This window comes from Rhamphochromis longiceps, linkage group LG14 (genome assembly GCF_057381845.1).
Source record: "Rhamphochromis longiceps isolate RC_006_pf linkage group LG14, R_longiceps_female_GT1.1, whole genome shotgun sequence".
NCBI classification, from domain to species: domain Eukaryota; kingdom Metazoa; phylum Chordata; class Actinopteri; order Cichliformes; family Cichlidae; genus Rhamphochromis; species Rhamphochromis longiceps.
The window spans coordinates 15880703-15900598 of record NC_140570.1 but is presented as its reverse complement, the minus strand read 5'-3'; the positions used below and the strand labels follow the sequence as shown (position 1 = coordinate 15900598).

The following is a 19896-nucleotide window of genomic DNA, read 5'->3' as shown; positions in this document are numbered from 1 at the left end:
AGTGCTCCCTAACGCTTCACACCGAGTCATCTCCAAAGCTCGTGATTGAGATGGTCCAGTTTCGTTCCTGCATGAGAAATGTGTCTCGAGGAATGAAGATTATGGAATAACTTTGGTAATTATCCTATTTTCTCCCCACGTGTTTCTTTCTGCACGTACTGAGGGTCTTACTAAAGTTACAGCATCTTTAAAGTGAGAGCCCGAGTGTAATTTACACTGATAATGTAATGACATCCAGGAGTTTGGACGGTGTTTCTGTAAAGGAAACCTTTAACTTCTTTCCTGACTGAAGAGCAAAAAAAACCAAACAAACAAAAATTCAGCGACGATCACGGCGTTCAGTTATTGTAAAGATTTATTACAGCGCTCTGTCTGATAGGCAGGCATGCAGAAGGTGCAGCAGGCAAAATATGACAATCACAACAATAACTGTTGAATTTTCAAATAGAATACAGCTTTCATTTGTTTGCAGTGTTAATTCAGAGTAATATAAAACAAGAGAAGAGGAAGACGAGGAGGAGACAAAGTAAAATCTGGCATTTGTAGTTTCAGTCGTCTTTCCAGACACGATAAAAGTGTTAAATGCCTGTAAAAATAAATACTGACATTATATAAAAACAATCAAATGCAATCGAACAACATGCTAAAGGTTAAAAGCAAGAAAAAACAACAGCAAACATCTATGATTCGCCACACGAGGCTGATATTAATGCTAATGTTTTTATACATTCACTGGAATACTTATAATCATCTTCACAGTTTGTGTGATTGTTAAAAATCTACAGCAGTTTCCATCCTGCTTCATAGATAGATAGTTAGTAGGGGTGCAACGATACACAAAATTCACGGTTCGGTTCGATACTTTGGTGTCGCGGTTCGATATTTTTTCGATACAAAAAAATGTTCATGCCTTTTTAATTTGTCATTTATTAAAATTATAAATATATATTTCAACTCAAAAGTACAGTTTTTAAATTTAATGTTGCTGAAACAAAATAAAAAAAATAAATCTATCTGATCGAGAAATCGCTCATCTTTGGAAAAGAGAGTTTATTACAGAGAAATGGCTCTTTTCAAAATAAAAGCTATACTATACGCTTCTTCTGGGCTATATTCTCAGCAGCATATTAAACATATCAGGTCCCCATGAGGAGAATCATGTGCTAACGGCTGTCTAAATGACGGGTAAAGTTTGTAGCATGCATGCTTGTTGTTTTTGTCTGCTTCCACTTGTCTTTGCACTAGGATGTCTGTGTAAATGTGCAGTCATATTTGTTGTGTTCACACTAGTGCTGTCAGCGTTAATCTCATTGAAATGACGTTAACGCCACAACACGGCAAATCTCCGTTAACAAGTTACCGCGGATCGCCCCATGAGTGGGGCTGGACGCCCCATTAACGGGCTAATTGCGCTAACGCACTAGTTCCCACAAATTGAGCATTGCGTGGCACATCCGACATACTGTTTTACTTTTGTCCATGACGCGCTTACCTTCAGGGTCATGCTTCACATGAAGACCAAGATGGTTCCAAAGGCCAGATCTGAATGAGGGTGGGGGAGGTTCAATTTGCCATGTTGCAACGAGCTTAGCTTCTGTCTTGCTAGCTTGCGCTGCGCTCAGTGGATCTGCACTCGACAGTGCAGCCTAGGCGGAGTAGTCGAACGCAGATCCACTGAACGCTCAACACAGACAGCATCGTCAGAAGAAAAGTTGATAAAATAACTAAAAAATTTTGTATTGTTCGATACATATGCGTACCAAACCGAAAGCACTGTATCAAACGGTTCAATATCAATACAAGTATCGTTGCACCCCTAATAGATAGATAGATAGAATAGAGATTTGGAAACTAAGCCACCATGGCAGCACTGACAGCTGATATCGCTACTTTAACACAACTCTGGCATTCATGTTATAACACATTCACTTTAAACACAAATCAACACTGTTCAACTAAAAAGAGCAAGAGCTTTATGAAACCTTTACAATACAGCAGGTCAGCAGAGGTGCTGAATATAATAATGATATCTAATAGCATAAAACTTTGTCTCAAATGTAGTCAGGAAAAACTTTTATATAGCACCAAATCACAACAGCCGCCTCAAGACACTTTATACTGTAAAGTATAAAGCAACCCTACAATAATAGAGAGAAAACCCCAACAATCAGACAACCCCCTATTGACCCTGTGCACGAGAAAATGCTAACTTCCTGGTTTGAGACCGGATGTGGGGTTGTACATTTCCGGTAGCTTTACTTTGCGGTCAATCGCTACTGCAAAGATATCCTCCAAAATCATGTCCAAAACTCGAAAACGGAAAGATCGCGTTAAGTTACAAAGAGCAGAAGGTGGGAACACTCACCACTGTTGTGTCACAAAAAATCTAATGATCAATTTTGACGTTTAAAGAGTTTAGATCGATCAGTTGTTTACATCACTCAACACAAGCAGAACTGCATCACTGCAGCAGAAGACACATTTCACATTCAGAAGCACATCTCTGTATAGTGACTGGTCTCATGATTTAAACAGGCAAATGTTCAGCATTCAAACTACAGGTGAAGAATAGTCAAACCAGATGTTTCCCCCATTATGTTGATATCAGCTAGTCAAGTACACACCTACACAGCATGTTAACAAACCGTGAAAAAAGCCACACAAAAAATGAATGATTGCTGGTAACGGTTTCTATACATTAGTATGTACGAAGGGTATGTTGTGACTTACCTTAAAAATTACAGCGGTCCCTCGCTAATAACGCGGTTCACCTTTCACCTCGCTGTTTCGCAGATTTTTTAGTGCAAGTTTGCATGCTTATTTTTTTTTACGTCACATTGTGTCCTGCGTCCTGATCGCTGCAGACGATCTCCTCCGTGACGTCTCTCCTGTACAGTACAGAATCGCTGCATCGATCGCTAGCAGTGTGACTCTGAAGAGCAGTACTGTATGTCCAGGAAAAGTTTTGCACCGTCAAAAAATAAAATTGGCTTTCTTGATTTCCCCTATCGCTGGTTATTTTTAGAACATAACACCCGCGATAAACGAGGGACAGCTGAGAAATATAACATTTGAATCCCTTTTCTCTTTTGCTCTGAGGCCCGGGGAAAAAATATCGACAAGTCAATGAACATCATTTACAGACATATTGGGTAAATGCCCAAGACATCTATAGAAATGTAAATCGCCGCTTGATTCATTCACTTGATTAACGTGTTTTGGATCGTAAACCAGGCGCGAATAGGACACCGGAAACAAAGCTCCCCACAGGAGTTTCCGCACCGGAAGTAGCATATCCTAACGTGCACACAGTCAATTGAGCAAGCTCATGGCAACGATTGGAAGGAAAAACTCCCTTTTAACAGGAAGAACGCCCCAACAGGACCAGGCTCAAAGAAGGCCAGGCATCTGCAGCTACTGGTTGGGGGTGATTGGTGGGAGATGGGACAAAAAGGCAAACTATCGGTGTGAAAGCCAGAGTTTAATAATTATTAGTGATTAAATGTGAAGATAGTGGTCAGAAACAAGATGGTAGGCTGTATCCATCCTGATTGTCAGCAATCGGAATCAGTAGGTTTCATTCATCTAGGACCAAGATTATCCAATTCCTTTCTGTCCACAGTTTCTTGAGATGCTGCCGTACCCCAATGAATGTAAATATTAATTTTTATAAAAACTTAAGTGCAGTCATGGGGGAATACCCCACTGGCTTTAGGGCCCAAAGTCATGTGTGTAAGTAGGTCATAAGGAAGGAAGGAAGGAAGGAAGGAAGGAAGGAATAAAAATGTGAGGGAGAGACATGATGTAAATAATATGATTTGTAAGCAGATGCAGGTCAGCTCTGCTGTGTGTGTGGTGGTGGGGGTAACAGGGACAGCTAAAAGTACAAACGGGTAACCTGACCTGGTGGGAAAGGCTGTGTTATGGCTGCATTTACACAGCTGACAGGGGTTTAGCCAAAAGACCGACGAGAGAGAGCTCGTCTGTCAAACGAGTTCAAATTAAGACCACCTTTAGCAGCTTTAATGTTACATATAACTTCAAAAAGTGCTAAGGCAGCATTCACCTGTGGGTAGAGAGAGTGAATACCTGTCTGTCAAAGTTCAACTGGTGCACACTATCAGTTAGAGCCAATTTAAATACTCACATCTTCACTCTTTCTTCATCCATCCGTCTCAATTTTCAGGGAGAAAAATAAAAATCTAATGACAAAATAAAATAATAAAATCACACAAGCTTTTAAACCCAAACCCGAGGAACAGGCCTGTTCTAAAGTAAGCCAGCTCACCTCCACTCTCTCTCTCGCAGAGTCATCGAAAATCAGTGTGACTCAACTGGCAACCTTTCTAAATCCACAAGGAAACCACTCATTTGCTTCAGTGATTTCTTAGAAACCTGTGATCCAAACTCCACTATTAGGCAACAGCTGTGCTGACGCTGCTCCCGACCCGTTTAAGCTAGGAAAAACCCGGTTAGTGATGAAAAAAACAGAATACAGCAGGATACATGACACAAAATGAGTTAAACATATCCTATTATTGGCCCTGTTTGACATTTGAGGAAATATGCTGTCCCCGGCTGCCACCCCCTTACCAGGAGTTAGTCATAGCCAGACTAGTCAAACTCAAATTCCAGTCTTTACACTAAGCTTTAGCTTCATTTCACTTGACTCACACAGCTACATGAAAGCAGCCTGAATCATCTCTTCCAGTTCTTGGCAGGAAGGTGACTGCATATATCGCAAAGTGCTGAACTATTCCTTTAAGATCACTCACTCTCTCTTTCACACACACACACACACACACACACACACACACACACACACACACACACACACACACACACACACACACACACACACACAATTCCAGTATCCAATGTGCTCCCCATCTGCTGTCCATTAGGCTCGTTTTTCATCCTTCCTGCTTTCCAGAGGAACTGTTCAGTCTCATTATTGCTACAACTCCTTATGAGGTCTTTGCTTTGATGAAGTCTTTATTGTTGAATACTACTCTGGACTCTAAATGTGTCATTAAACGGAGAAATCCCAACTTCCCACTGATGCCTGCTTCGTTTGCGTGTAGGAGCAAAGCGGAAAAGTCAGGTGACATCTGAACACGTAAAGCAAACATTTGCTATCGCTGATGGCGGCCTACGTGCCGAGAAGCATGGCACACGGGCAGGTTGGTTAAACGTAATGGTAAATACAGGGAGTCGTGTTTTTGATACGTAACCATCCTTCATTAGTCTTTTATTGCTGGTTTAATGTCTAAAAATCCTTTTTCTTATTTGCGCTCCATCATTACTACGACTGAAGACAGAGCTGGTGGTGCTATTGACAAGTTACTAGCAGTGCGCTTAGTTTTTCTTCTCAGAGTCACCTGCTGGGGTTTTTTTATCCCCCCGTCTTGTAAATGCTTACAAGAAACAAATATCCTACATGTGGAAGTCAGCGTATGTTTGGCTGCGCGTTCGCGTCCCCGCCGCCGTCTCGGTCGGTGCCGCTCTCACAGGTAGGTGGTGGTCTCTCTGTTCTCCCTCTCTTTGGCCTGAGCCACAGCCACGTTGATGCACTGCAGCCACTCTTCAGCGTGTTTCTCATCCTGAGCCTTCAGCACGTACGTTTTACTGTCGGTGAAGATCTCGAAGGCGCGCGGCAGACCCCGGTCCCGACGCTTCTTGGCTACCACCTGCAAACAGAACAAGTGGGTGGGGAAGATTAATAGACAAGACGACTTCATCATCTAGCTCGTTTGGAGGAGAGCTGCTGTCTTTTTAAAAAAAATGTGTTTTGGCTTCATGTTGGTTTCTTCTATCATATTTATAGTAGCTTATTTATCCTTGTCAAGCTGATCTGCTTAGCTCTGAATCCTGGGAAGAGTTTAGACCTTTAGGTCAGATGATATATTAGCTTCAAACTGACAGAGGTGTAAGTAGCGCTGATGGTGATCAGTGGTGAGGATATGGGTAAGTGATGGAAGCGTTCTGAGGGATGATGGCAGTCACCTTGACGCTTTGCACCTTGCTCAGCTCAATCGGGATGTCATCCAGCTCATCCTTCTGTGGGGAGGACACACAGTGACTTTAAATACTTTACTAGGAGATAAAAGAATCACAAAGAATCAGAAACTGATTTCAAAGTGCTTTAATTCATCTGTAACGATCAAACACATCCTGCTAGTAAGAGGTGATTCGTGAGGTTGCCGGTAGGTAGAAGTGGCCAGCTCTCCTCCTGCAACAGAAAGCACTGGAATTTCTACAGTCCTCCCACTCCTCAGTCCCCTCCTTTCTGTATTTTACCCACCTACCGTAAGGGCCATTTGAATTGTATGAGCTGGTAAGTTTGTGTGCATATTGCAACACAGCCATGTCTTCTTACCCCCATATTTGGTTAAGCGGTTACAACCACTTAACCAAATATGGGTGCAGACTCATGGCAAGTTACCACATCCTTTCTTTAGTGTGTGTGTGTGTGTGAGAGAGAGAGCTGAAAAGCTATTGGGGTCGACATGTTCACAGGCTGTGTTTTCTGCTGGGGATTCAAACAGACATTTGATTGATCTGAGCCATACGGAGGAATTTAAAATCAACTAAATCTGGAAAAAAGTTCACATCTGACCTCAGAATCAGCAGATTTTAAACATTGCATTAGGTTTACTCTATTTCAAGAAGCCATGTATCTTCATGCTATAAATATCTAGTACATAGGTGTAGTGTTAAGTTAAGAAGGCAGCACGTGACATGTTTTTCCAGATTAGGAAATACTGCTGACTGTGAGCTGTAAGCATGAATGAAACTTACTTCACAATTTTTTTCTCTGTATCAGCAGAAATGTCGTTGTTGCAAAATTGAGGCTGTACCTAATTTTTACCTACATTTTCATCTCGCAGCTGTTTTTGGAGGTATATAGACATGTTAATTTGTGCAACAACGTCAGCTTTCACATGATCAGTCTGGCTTACAGAGAGACTCGGGATCAGTGGATGATCAGAGTACCAGGTGACACATGAGGAACTGGAGGTTCTGTTCTAAAAGGTTGATGTGGACTTCATATAAAACACGACTGATGAATTTTGGCTGCAGAAAAGACAGCAAAAGGTAAACTGGATGAGGTGTGAGATACACGAACCTATGTGCTTAACCTCCACACATCCCAGCTGTTGGGCCATGAATGCATTTTAGGATGTGACAGAGTATGCACACTTCAAATCCACTATAACCAGTTTCTTCCTTCCGGCTGCTTCCTTTTCGTTGCCACAGATTTCCTGATGCAATTTATGCCTTCACCCCAGTTTCAAAATAGGGGTTTTTCACGTGTCAACCACTACACTGTGGAGCCACAGACTCACACATAACCTATATGTAAAAATGTTGGGGGGGTTTCTTGTTCCTTTTACTTGTGCACCAGAGTACGATGCATGTCTGACAGTCAAAGCTGCCTGATCGTTCAGTACGAAGGAAATATTTTTTGGTTCTCGTCAGGAAAAAACGTCTTTCACAACATGCCAACCACCTCCAGAACCTGCTGGCAGAGACAGACAGGGCTCTGAGAACAAAGACACAAAACCTTCCCAATCTGCGGTGGCTGCAAAACAGCAGACTCCATTACCATCTGGATCCGAGCACAAAGACTTTTGTTTAAAGTTAGGGAAAAAACAAAAAGAAGCAGGAGAGAGATGAATATTCCCCTGTTTCCATAAACTCCTCTATGCTGTCCTCTAATTTGGAGAGCTGCTATTTTAGACACAACACTGACTAAAGTCCAGATGACACTCGATCCCTATAACAGTTTCTCCTGTGCAGATGACTGCCATAAACTGTGTTTGATAAAGCAAGGAGGGAGAGATCACGTTTACTCAGATGAGAGTCAGTATTTCACGTTCAAGGCTCTTTCTCCTTGAGCTACTTGTGCATAACCATTTCTGCAAGTAAGTCATGTTTTTGTAGCATCACACTTTGTCTTTGCGAGTCCCGCCCCTCCCCCAAGAGTCCTTAGCAGGGCCAAGATTTGTTATAGCTGGATTCATCAGATGCTCCTGCTGAGGTGCCATTTCCACTGTTTCATACAGTTTCATCATGATTTAAATCACACGAGACATAGTAAGATTACTGACAGCTTTATAAGCGAGAGGACGGGACCATGCGTAGGTGTATGTTTATGTGTTAGGGTTCATTTTCAGTGTCTACCTACCGATTTGCCTCTCCGGAAAAGGAGCTGATTTCCCGCCAAGGTGAAGTAGCGGGTTTTCCAGCGCTTAATGAACTTCCAGCGAACCTGTTTCTCTTTCAGCTTCCCCTCGATCAAAGGCTGTCCCTCCTGGTTTACGACTATAGATAGCACACAAACACATGACAAACGTAAAGGAAAGAATGAAAAAAATTAATTAATTAATTAACAAGATATTATACTTATTATACTTTGCAATTAACCTAACATGTCGGTCACTCTGATGTCCTCACAAGCTGGTAAAGCAGAATCAATGCTTCAATCAGGTAAAAAAAAAAGCACCAAGTTCGTGACCTATGCTGTCAGCAGGTAAGAGATGTTAGAGAAAGCTTGTCCATCTAATAAGTCATGCAGAGGTCGGTATGGGTTACCAGCCAGCTGCTACAGCTGATGGAGTCCACACATTCAAGCTAAAATCCAACTGATTTCTTTCTTTCTGTTTCTGTCTCCATCTTCTATGACTCTCAAGTACTGTGCAAAAGGATTTGGGTGTGCAAACATACATGGAATTGCATTATATAAGGCATAAACACAGTGTACAATTCTAACAAGCTTAAAAGTCAATATTTGATGTGACTTCAGCAAAGTCTGAACTCTCTTAGGTGTGGTTTCTTGTAAGCAGTCTTCACGAATAGTTCTTTAGACTTCTTGAAGGACATTCAAAGCTTTTCTTTAGACGCTGGCTGCTTTTTGTTCTGTTAAGATGGTCCCACACTGCTTCAGCAATGTTGAGGTCCGGGCTCTGGGGAGGCCTGTTTATGACTGATCGTGTTTTTCTATTAAGGTATGTTTTTATCACATTGTCAGTACGTTTGGGATCATTATCATGCTGAAAAATGAAGCTGTTACCAATCAAACATTTTCTAGATGGTATTAGACAGTGGATCAGAATCTGATGGTGCTTTTCAGCATTCTTAATTTCAAGAGTTTTGACACGATCCCAAACACCACTGGCTGAAATGCAGCCGCAAACCATGATAGAGCCTCCACCATGCATTTTAATCACGAGTTCAGCTTCCCACTATTAAATGAGCATTATAATAGTGCAACAGGAAGTGCTCCCGAATCAAGTGCCTTCAAATACCAATCACAACCGTTCCCTGCATCGTGCAGCTTTCCTGCAGGTTTCCAGGAAGTTAAATTGGAACTGACACATAACGGATATTGTGTTGCTGTGAGAAAATGACCTGGCAGGTTAAAGACCGTTTCAATCCCAACCTGACTAAATCAGACATCAGTGTCATAATGCACTGCATAATGTCTCGAAGTGTTCGCGCCTGCAGCGCATGTGTGCAAACAGTTCCTGTGTACTCTAAGCGCTCCGTGGGCATGTTTTGGCATGTTCAGGTTTGGCGCCAGTTTAGAGAGAAAGAGGAGCGAACAGAGCAGCCCTTTGTATCCGCCATATCGTGGTTAAAAACAGATTAGGCAATCTGATCAGTGTTTGGAGTGTGGCCTCCATGCTGAGCAGATGACTCCCAAAGGGGTTTGAAACCAAACCAAACACACCACGAAAGGTCATGGCAACCCCAAATCAGAAGAGAGGAGAGCAGAAAGAGGGGCTTCTTTGCTGCTTTTCTGTTTCCACATTATTTCCTTTCCTTTTATGGACAACAGAGAAACCAAAGACAGCATTTTAAACACATTATTTCAGGCGTGATAACTTTTTACTGGTATTTAATAGTATGTTTTGACAATTTATAAACAAAATAATGAAAATGATTTATGACAGCACAACAATATAGAAACACACTGTTACGCAGGGCTGTGGAACACCGATTACTGCAGTCCTGCCACTGTGGGCAACTAGGCTGAGTGCTTCATCTAACAAACATTTTGATTTTTAAAAAGTCCTTTGATGCATAAATCCTCGTGTCTCATCACTTCGCTTTGATGTAGACACCTGGAATGGTAACCTTTGTTGTCCGCCCCAGGCGTGCGCAGTGGCTTTCAGTCTTTCATCGGAGACACGCTGATGTCAAACGAGCAAAGACACAGCTAATAAAACACACACACACATACACTAAATCATAAGCAAATACAAAAGGTCCACAGTAATGTGCAGAAACAGGAAGGTTTTGCATGGAGCTGTTGTTTAGTTTGCTTTCCATGTGTGGTCAGATCACCCATTTTAGTGCCAAACCTGACAAGACCCCCTCTGCATATGGCTCTTGATCAATGACTGCATTTTTGACAGGATTTCAAAAATGGGAAATGAGTCATGTCTCCAACCCAAATGATTTCCAAAAACATCTCCTACAAACAACCCTAATTTCTCCCTCAGGCCTAGACATATATATTAAAAGAAACCCTCTACAAGCTCTGGAGTTAGCTTTTATAACGTGTAACTGCTTGATACTTTGATGGTTTGCTGTTCTTGGCTTCACGACCACACGATCAACTCAATATTAGGTGTGAGTAGAGCAGGGACACGTATCCTGAACACAAACGCAAAATCTCAAATTACTCACTGTGATGTTAGCAATTCAGTCTCCATGTAAGTGACCCTATTAGAAGGCTTTAAATTATTATATATTATTACTAACTTATTGTATAATAATTTAAAGCTGTATCACCAACCACAAATGTCTTCTTATGGTTTAAATATAATTTCCATGGAAAATGATATCACTAGTGGTTCCTGGAAATTCGAGCAAGGGTGAGTTAAAAAAAAAAAGAGAGAAAAGAAAACAACAACAATGGTGCAAGTAGAGACAAAACTTTCAGCACGTTCTATTCTCGTGAAGCAACCAGGCATTACACAAACTGTAAACACAGAGGTGGTTACAGAGTCCAGAGACAAACGCTACGTGGCACACAGAGAAAAATAAAGATTTCACAGGACTCAGTGCGGTCAAGTGAAAAATGTCCTGTGATTCGGTAGCTTGTAGAACCACTTTTAGCAACGATGACTTGAGTAATCGTTTTCTGTAAGAGTTTATCGGTCTCTTGCATTGTTGTGGAGCAATTTTGTCCAGCTTCTCTTTACAGCGTCGCTTCAGTTTATTGAAGTCTGGGTGCATTGGTTTATGCGCAGCTCTCTTACTGGAGCTTTATATTTTGGTGTTAAATCTAGATTATACCCCAAATCCCCCTACAATGTGACCTGCACCATAATCTGACGTGCACCTGCCTACAGATGTATCTACATGTCATGTGGACATTGCAATTCCTCTTTTCAGTACCATCGATTCCTCCCTTGCATTTCCAGCTACATTTTCGCCACAGTTTTTGAATGGATCGGTAGAAGAAGAAGAATCATTTAGTCAAAATGAGGACTATTCCTAAGGTCATGTCTCCAGGCCATGTCCCATGATTTTCTTACATCTCAGGGATGTAAGAAAATCCCTGGAAAAGATGCACAAAGAAGTGGATTTTTTATTTATTTATTTTTTAAAAGTCAACAACAAAGCTGAGCCCAGCATTTGTATTTGTTTCTATCGGTCATGGTCATGTCAGTCGTGATCATTAACATGTAAAATGCAAGCATGAATGCTAGCAGTGATGGCACCTTGGTGGCAGTTATGAATAGGTTAATGCACAGACTCACTGCAGAAGTTCGATTCAGCTATTATCCGGTTGTTCAGTCTGACGTCACTAGCCATGTCTGGGCCTAAACTCCGCTGCAGGTCCATATATCAAGCGATCACTGTGGCATTACTGAGAGTTGAAAAACTGTCTAAAGTCTTTCATCTTTAATAAAATGATCAGCGTTCTGCTCTACCAGGTGTAACAATTGAGTTTAACATCCAGGCATCCATGAAAACGGAATTTATGACATTTAACGGAGTTAGAAGTTAGCAGGGAGTTAGCTCGCTAGCTTCTATCTAAATACAATATAGCATGTCCTGACTGCGGGGTTTTGGAAACAAATTAAAACGTACAGCTCTGTTATCACTTCCAGCATAAATGAAGGCAGAAAACTAAACAGCAGTGACGTTTGTAGGGTTACTGAAGTTTGGCTAGCTGGTATATAATGATGTGCTACGTGACCGCTAGCGACACAGCTATGTTAGCATAATATAAGCAAGCTAACTTTTTTTCCACTCGATAAAAGTTAATGTGAGTGTTCTCGGTGGTCAAGAACAAATGTAATCGCATGGCAGGATGCTGTAAAAGGACCAAATTTCAGCCAGGAGAACAACTGAGATAATCCATCCACAATACGAGGTTAGTCATTCATATACTGCTGCATGGGCTGGGCTGTAGTTACATCATAAGGTTTTAAAAATTGAGCTTAAATAAATCATTAGTGGTAATAAAAGCCAAGGGAGGTCAACAATGATCACCGACTGTTTTAGGAGATTTTTGAGATTAAATAGAAGAAAATACATAACATTAAACATGTTAACAACACAAAAGCCATATTAAACGCAGACTACTTTAGGCCCGGAAGTAGGATTCGTCACATCATCAGTTAACGACCGGATTGTCCCAGTCGGGTTGACGTCTGCACATTGACTTGATTCTTTTCTTTCTCAGTCATTCTGTTGTAGATTTGCTGACGTCCTTGGAATCACTGCATGATTGCATGACGCATCAAAGCTTTATCTGTCAGACAGATGGCCTCACATTTGAGTTTAGAATACTTTGGTACACAGAGGAGTTCGTGGTCGATTCAATGACAGCAAGGTGCCCGGGTCCTGTGGCTACAGAACATCATCACCTCTCCACCACAGTGTATGACAGTTGTTGTGAGGTTTTTGTGCTGACATGATGTGTTTGGTTTTTCCAAACATGTTGCTGTGTGTAACTGTCAAACATCTCCACTTTGATCTTATCTGTCTAAAGAACTGTGGTCCAGAAGTCTCCCAGCCTCTTAATGATACTGTCATGAACTTTAATATTTAACAGTGAACTGAGGCCTGTAGAGTCTGAGATGTAGCTCTTGAGTTTTTGCAGTTTTTCTGATCACTGTATGGTCGAATTTTACCTTTTTAAATTCCTGTGGAAGCAGTAAGTGTGTACTTAGTTATTCACAGGACTGCATATAACATAATGTAGTATATACATGCACCACTAGCACCGTTTCCAAATCAGGCTTCACCAAACCTAATGCCATACCCTACCTACAAGTGTCCTGTTACACATAGATCGTACTTCATTTTGTTCTGATGTGCCATTGTCATTGATTCTGCTGCCAAATCCAATTGATGGTTTCAAAACTGCTTCCAGAAAAAATCTCGGTGACTGACTCAACCTTTACTGGAAACCTTAGGGACAACATTAAAAAAGAGCAAGATTAAATTCCAAAAATAATAATAATAATGGATTGGATTTATAAAGCGCTTTTCAAGGCACCCAAAGCGCTTTACAATACCACTATTCATTCACTCTCACATTCACACACTGGTGGAGGCAAGCTACGGTTGTAGCCACAGCTGCCCTGGGGCAGACTGACAGAAGCCAGGCTGCCATATCGCGCCATCGGCCCCTCTGGCCAACACCAGTAGGCGGTAGGGTAAAGTGTCTTGCCCAAGGACACAACGACCACGACAGAGAGCCCGGGGATCGAACCGGCGACCTTCCGGTTACAGATACGCTTCCCAACCCCCTGAGCCACGATCGCCAAAAATATATCCTTATGTAGTAAAGTTTTAAATAAGAGAAGAAATATAAGCTGGAAAGTGTTGCAGTAGAGCTGCATAAATGATGCCACACATGTACAAAGGCCATGACAGCCACATATGTATTAGCTAACATGCTTCCCTAATCTCGCCCTATGATGTCACCAGAACCTCCAGTTGCACCCTTGAGAAATGCTGCCTTGATTTGACAAACTTTCACTAAGCCTCAAAATTCCATTTATAGCAATGACACTCAAAATTTCACAGTGTGATGAACGTCTCTCTTTTCCAGAAAATGAGATGAAAATTTCTGTCTTCGCTGATTGAATGTGGGAGGATGACACTTAGATGGGGCTTTCCATATTTTTGAAAGAAGTCGATTTGTCTTCCCGAGATTACCAAATGTGCTCAAATCCACACGTGGAGAGAAAACTGATGTAATCACCATATATTTTTATTCCCCTTTCTCTTCTGCTGCTTGCCAGTTAAGTGAGTGCAACAGCATGTTGTCCAAGTGAAAATACTGAACAGCCCAGGGAGCGCAGGATAAGAGGACACACTTGGTATGTGCCGTATTCAGGCATGTCCACACATACACGCACACACACACACTGAACTGGTCATTAACGCACACTTCAAAGACATTCCAGTAGTTGAACTCAACAGTATATCATAAAGTATTATGGAGTTGTACCAACCACGGGCTGCACTCCATAATAAGTTGAAGTGAAAAGCGCTTTTCCTTTTTAGCTTTAAAAAATGAAACAAGTTCTCTCTCTCTCTGTGTGTGTGTGTGTGTGTGTGTGTGTGTGTGTGTGTGTGTGTGTGTGTGTGTGTGTGTGTGTGTGTGTGTGTGTGTGTGTAACCTCTGAGTCTACTCTGGCCAAGTCAGCAAGTTCTTTTAATTAATTAATTTTTTAATCATTGTAGCACAACCATATAAAGTATTATAAAGTCAAATCTTGGCTGGGTGCCGCTTGCTATATGAACAGCATGCATACATGTAAATATGTGAACGGACATGTGGGAAAAAAAAGCCATCTAAAAGTAAAATATTCCAGTTTTTTCAGGGAGATGAGTTGAGTGTATTTCTGTCATTTACTGTAACTTCAGCTAAAAAACTGGACAGCTTTCAGTTGGACAACTAAGTTCCCAGGGGATGGTTCTGAGTTTCCGTCTTGGCCTTGAATACGTTATTGCAGTCTTGTTTTATGACCACGTTCCTTTACGTGAAAACATGTTCATGTGCCATGAACTGTACTGCCATGACTAAAGCCGCGAAATACATTTCCTGTAAATCCAGTCTGGCTGCATAAATGCAATCATTTCCAGTACAGAACAAGTGCAATAAATCTTGCATTTGTTCCATACTGAATGAAGCAATTCAGGTCATTTTCTGCTAAAATGACCTGAATTGGGCAACAGTTTGGCTTTTCAAAAAAACTATTTCAGTAGCTACATATTACAACCCATATTGAAAAAAATGGTAACACTGCATTAAGTATAAACAACAGAATACAATAATTTCTTAATTACTTCATTACTAAAAATTCTATATTTACCTAAAAATTAGAGAATAAATATCAAAAAAGCCACTTTGAATTTGTTGCCAGCGACATGCTTTGAACATACTGAAGCACATGGCATGCAACGTGGACATCTATGAAGGCACCATCATTGGTGAATGATATGATGCATACAGGTTTAGGAGCGGGAAATTCTGCCAATCAGATTGCACCTTCTTTTGGGAATTCCTTTCCGAATTCTGCAAGACAGATCAAAACTCCATGCTTTGTGTATTCCAACAACAGTGCTCTGGATTAAAAGATTTGTGGTATTAAACTGGAAAAGAAATATAAGGCAAAGAATGTCCTAAATCAGCGGTCCCCAACCCCCAGGCCTCGGACCGGTACCAGTCCGAGGCTCAAAACTCAAAATGAGGATCTAGTTTTGTTTTGTTTTTAATGCTATTCTCATTATACATGCTCCCCCTAGGCTTAATTTAAAAAATATAAGATTTCTCGTCACATCTATGCCGACGATATAAAAATATATTTTCAGTTAGATCATGACGACATTGCTCCGTCGTTGCACTGCTTCCTCGAGTGCATGGGAGAAGTCAGAGAATGGCTTTCGGGCAACTCCCTTATCCTGAATGAAAAGAAAACAGAAATTGTGGTGTTTGGCAACCATATCCCCCGGGGCCTATTAGCTGATACCCTTGGTTCCTTTGCCACTTCTCTCTCTGACTCGGTTGTTTTAAATTTAACAAACAAGTGTCCTCAGTAATCAGTAATGTACATGTTCTGATTTTTATCTGTTGTGTGTTTTAATCAGAGCCAGGTGCCATAATAATGTGCTGGGTTAACTGAACTGTTTAAATACAAAAGAGTCATTTGGGCAGATTTGTACTCATCAGGTAGATGTAATACCGCTTTGACAACAAACTAAATTATCTGAAATAAATGCAAGGTGCAAAAAATCTGTAAAGGTGGTGTCTATCATCCATCCATCCATCCTCTTCCGCTTATCCTTTTCAGGATCTCAAGGGTGCTGGAGCCTATCCCAGCTGTCTTAGGGCGAGAAGCAGAGCTCCCCCTGGACAGGTCGCCAATCTGCCGCAGGGCTTGGTGTCAATCATTTTATTTAAAAAATGTACTTGTATTCAACGTAATATACTCTTTCTAAAAGGACTGTTAGAAAACAAAAACTATAACATCTGTCCAAGTCTGATCAAGACAGCCATGCATAGAAGAAACATGTATATATATACACAGTATGGTGTAGTCCAAAAGTCTTGTTATACACCTCACTTCTTTATATTTTGTCAGGGGAATGTGACACAGGTGCAGTGATTTATTGAATCATGTGCAAATATTCATCAAAATACAGACTGAAAGACAAAAAACAGAGTCCATACAATTCAAACAGGACTGAATATTTCTTTAAGCAGTCTTCAGGAATATTTCTCCAGGCTCCTTGAAGGACATTCAAAGCTCTTCTCTGGATGTTGGCTGCATTTATGTTCTCTGTCGACATGAGATTAATGTGCATGCTACAGTAATGTTGAGGTCCAGACTCTGGGAGGCCGATCCATGACTGATAAGTGCCATTGTGTGTTTTCAACTCAATTCAATTCATATAGTGCCAATAGTCACCTCAAGGTCCTTTATATTGGAACATAAAGACCCTACAATCATATAAAGATATGCTTTTACTGCATTGGCAGTGCATTTGGGATCACTGTTGTGCTGGAAAATGAAGCTGTTAGATATCAGATGTTTTCCAGCTGGTATCGTATGGTGGATCAAAATCTGATGGTACTTTTCTGCATTCATAATTCTATCAGTTTCGATAAGATATCGATGAGGATTTGAACCAAGAATTTTAAATCTGGATTCATCAGACTTGCTGCTACTGATTTTCAGTCCAGTTCTTGTCTAATTTGCTGTACTTCAGACTTTTCTCCCTTTTTCCTCACAGCCACCCTGCCACTGAGTCCAATTCTGGTGGTCTTTGTTGGATTTTTCCCCCTATTTCTTAAGGACATAAAGACATTTAACAGTATCTTAATATCTTATGGACACTTAAGTAGGGATGGGTATCGTTTAGGTTTTATCCGATACCGGTGCCAAATCGGTACTTTTGAAACGGTGCCGGTGCTTAAACGGTGCTCAAACGGTGCTCAAACCGGTGCTTAAAGAATGGAGAACACAAAATTGGTCCAAAAACCTCTCATGTTCAGCTGGTTTTTTGTAAAAAGATAACAATGTGTGCCTTTTCTGCAGCTATGGGGCATATATGGTATCACTCTTGGCTGGAAGCAGTGCTTAAACAATGGAAAAAACACAAACTTTGTCCAAAAACCTCTCATGTTTAACTGTTTCCCTCTTTTTCTTTGGTCATTTTAGCCTTTTTGGCCAGGGTGAAGGGAGTATCTGTCATCAAACAAGAAGACAGCCGCATGTAGCTATGATGATGTTTGCTAGTTCACCTTACATGCATTAATGTAATAACGTGGTTAGCCTACTCAACGTAAATTACACACGAACAACATTAAGCTACTCACGCAGAGAAGAATGGCTGCTGCTGCATCATCATCCGTCATCATTTCTGCTACACTGGCAGGGCTAGGGGCCAGGACTCTCCTCTTCGGGTTTTTGGGGATGTTGCTAACTCCGGGTCCGATAACAGGCAACCCACCCGCAGTAGATGTGCTCGATGTGAGGTCTCACAGCAAGCTATCAAATACGGCGCATTTCTGGGCTTTTAAAAAAACGCTATGCGTCGCCAGCTGTTTAATCGGATTTGAGGTGTTACCTCCTTTGACAGTATCACAGTATCAGCTTAAAGCACTTGTTGCAGGCTGCTGAGTTTGCATATTTTGCTGTGAAGTACAGCCAGACTTTTGACCGCTTCGCCTTGGACATTTTTAATCTGTAGCTCTGCTCTAAAAGAACGTACGTACCTGGACCCGCCTACTATCCTCGGAAACGTAAAATGATTGGCTAGAAGTGTATCACAGCTCAGGAAAAAAAAGCACCGAAATAAAGCACCGAAATGTGCGCTGCTTTTCGGTCTGGTTACTACCGTTTATATGGCACCGGACACCGGTACCCATCCCTACACCTAAGATACTTCTGCTACTATCTGCCATAGATAATTTTTTAGGCCTTCTACCTCTTGTTCTGTCTTCCACTTCTCTGGTTTCCTTAGTTTTTGTAAGGACACCCTGAAAATACTATTTTGACAGACATAAAACACTATTTTATGTCTGCTAAATTGTGCAGAGTTGACAAAGTACAGACTCTCTTTACTTAGAAAGTCCAGATATTTGTTTAAAAATGTAGGAAGTAAAAGTAAAAAGTTGTCAGAAAAAATCTTCTTCAGTACAGCAGCACAGTGTTTGCGCTTGGTCATTTGTTATCGTTGGCATTTTATGTAGATTCAACTTAATAAATGAGGACATGTGTTATATGTTGTTGTGACAGGCCGCTGGTAACAAAGTGCCTAAAGATACCATTTGAAAATGGGTTGTTGCGAAGTTATCTGTTATGTGTAGACAACACTGCTTCATCCTGTGAGTTTTTTTATGATGATTCATAGGGCAGTGCTAAGTGGCTAAAAAAACCCAAAAAAACATTTCTCTGCAAATGCTACAACGACTGGACTGAATCAAAGTGAAAAAGCAGCCAATGTCCTAAGAAAAAGTTCGAAACACATGGAGAACAGCTGCTCAAGAGCACTTGAAAAATGAGAACAAACTCTGGCAAAATACAAAGATGTTGGGAGTGGCTCTGGACTTTTGCACAGTACTGTAGGCACACACAGACACACACAGAGCCCCACAGGGACACAGGGTATCACTGTTCCCCTTCTAAATCCTCCTGTAATGAAGAGAAACTGGCACGAGTCTAAAAAGGTAACCATCCATTCCTTGCAGTCATTCAGCCAGGTCAGTGAATGCACCGGTTAGCAGCGGAGCGCAAAGAATGGAGTTCAATTGGCTTCTGTATTGTTTATATCAAGGAGTCTTGAAATGAGCCATATAAATGTCAATACCACTTAAATGTATGAAGATCATTTGTTTAAACAGACTTCTCATTAATCTCATCTGATTTCTGATTATTATAAAGAGCCACATCCAAGTGGACTGTGATCTGTGTGTTATTCCAAGTATCCACAGCTGGCCTGAACATTAGGGTTAGCCAATCTAGACCTGTAGTCCATCTATTTGAGATGTTGCCACACACACAGACAGAGGCAGCGTCTTTAGTTATACCTGCCTTTTATAAGAATTTTCTCATTAGATAAAGCGAAAGAAAACCTCACAAAACTTGAATATGGCTTTCTGCTGATTCTCTAATTATTTATTTAACGCTACAATACAACAGTAAATGTCCTAGTGATCTCTCATGTATGCATGGCACAAAGTAAAAGTTCCTCAGTATTTTTAATAAATGATATTTAAACATCTACAAAAATGCGAAGAAATGTTTAGCTTAAAACACGTTTCATGCTCTGTCTGATTGATGGCTCCTACCCGTTTAGCCTGGTTCATAGCTCGTTACTTGCTTTCATATCTGGGCCAACTTGGACTTC

General features: G+C 41.1%; 1 protein-coding gene across 1 annotated transcript in view; it reads right to left on the bottom strand.

Annotated features, from left to right (window-relative positions):
• Positions 1-357: 357 nt before the first annotated feature.
• veph1 (ventricular zone expressed PH domain-containing 1) overlaps positions 358-19896 on the bottom strand; it is an 89996-nt gene continuing 70457 nt past the window's right edge. Inside the window, exons 14-16 of the mRNA XM_085380690.1 lie at positions 8192-8328; positions 6007-6060; positions 358-5690 (exon numbers count right to left, since the gene is read on the bottom strand). Coding sequence (XP_085236816.1) covers positions 5508-5690; positions 6007-6060; positions 8192-8328 — 374 coding nt within the window. The 3' untranslated portion in view covers positions 358-5507. The remainder of the gene's footprint in view (positions 5691-6006; positions 6061-8191; positions 8329-19896) is intronic.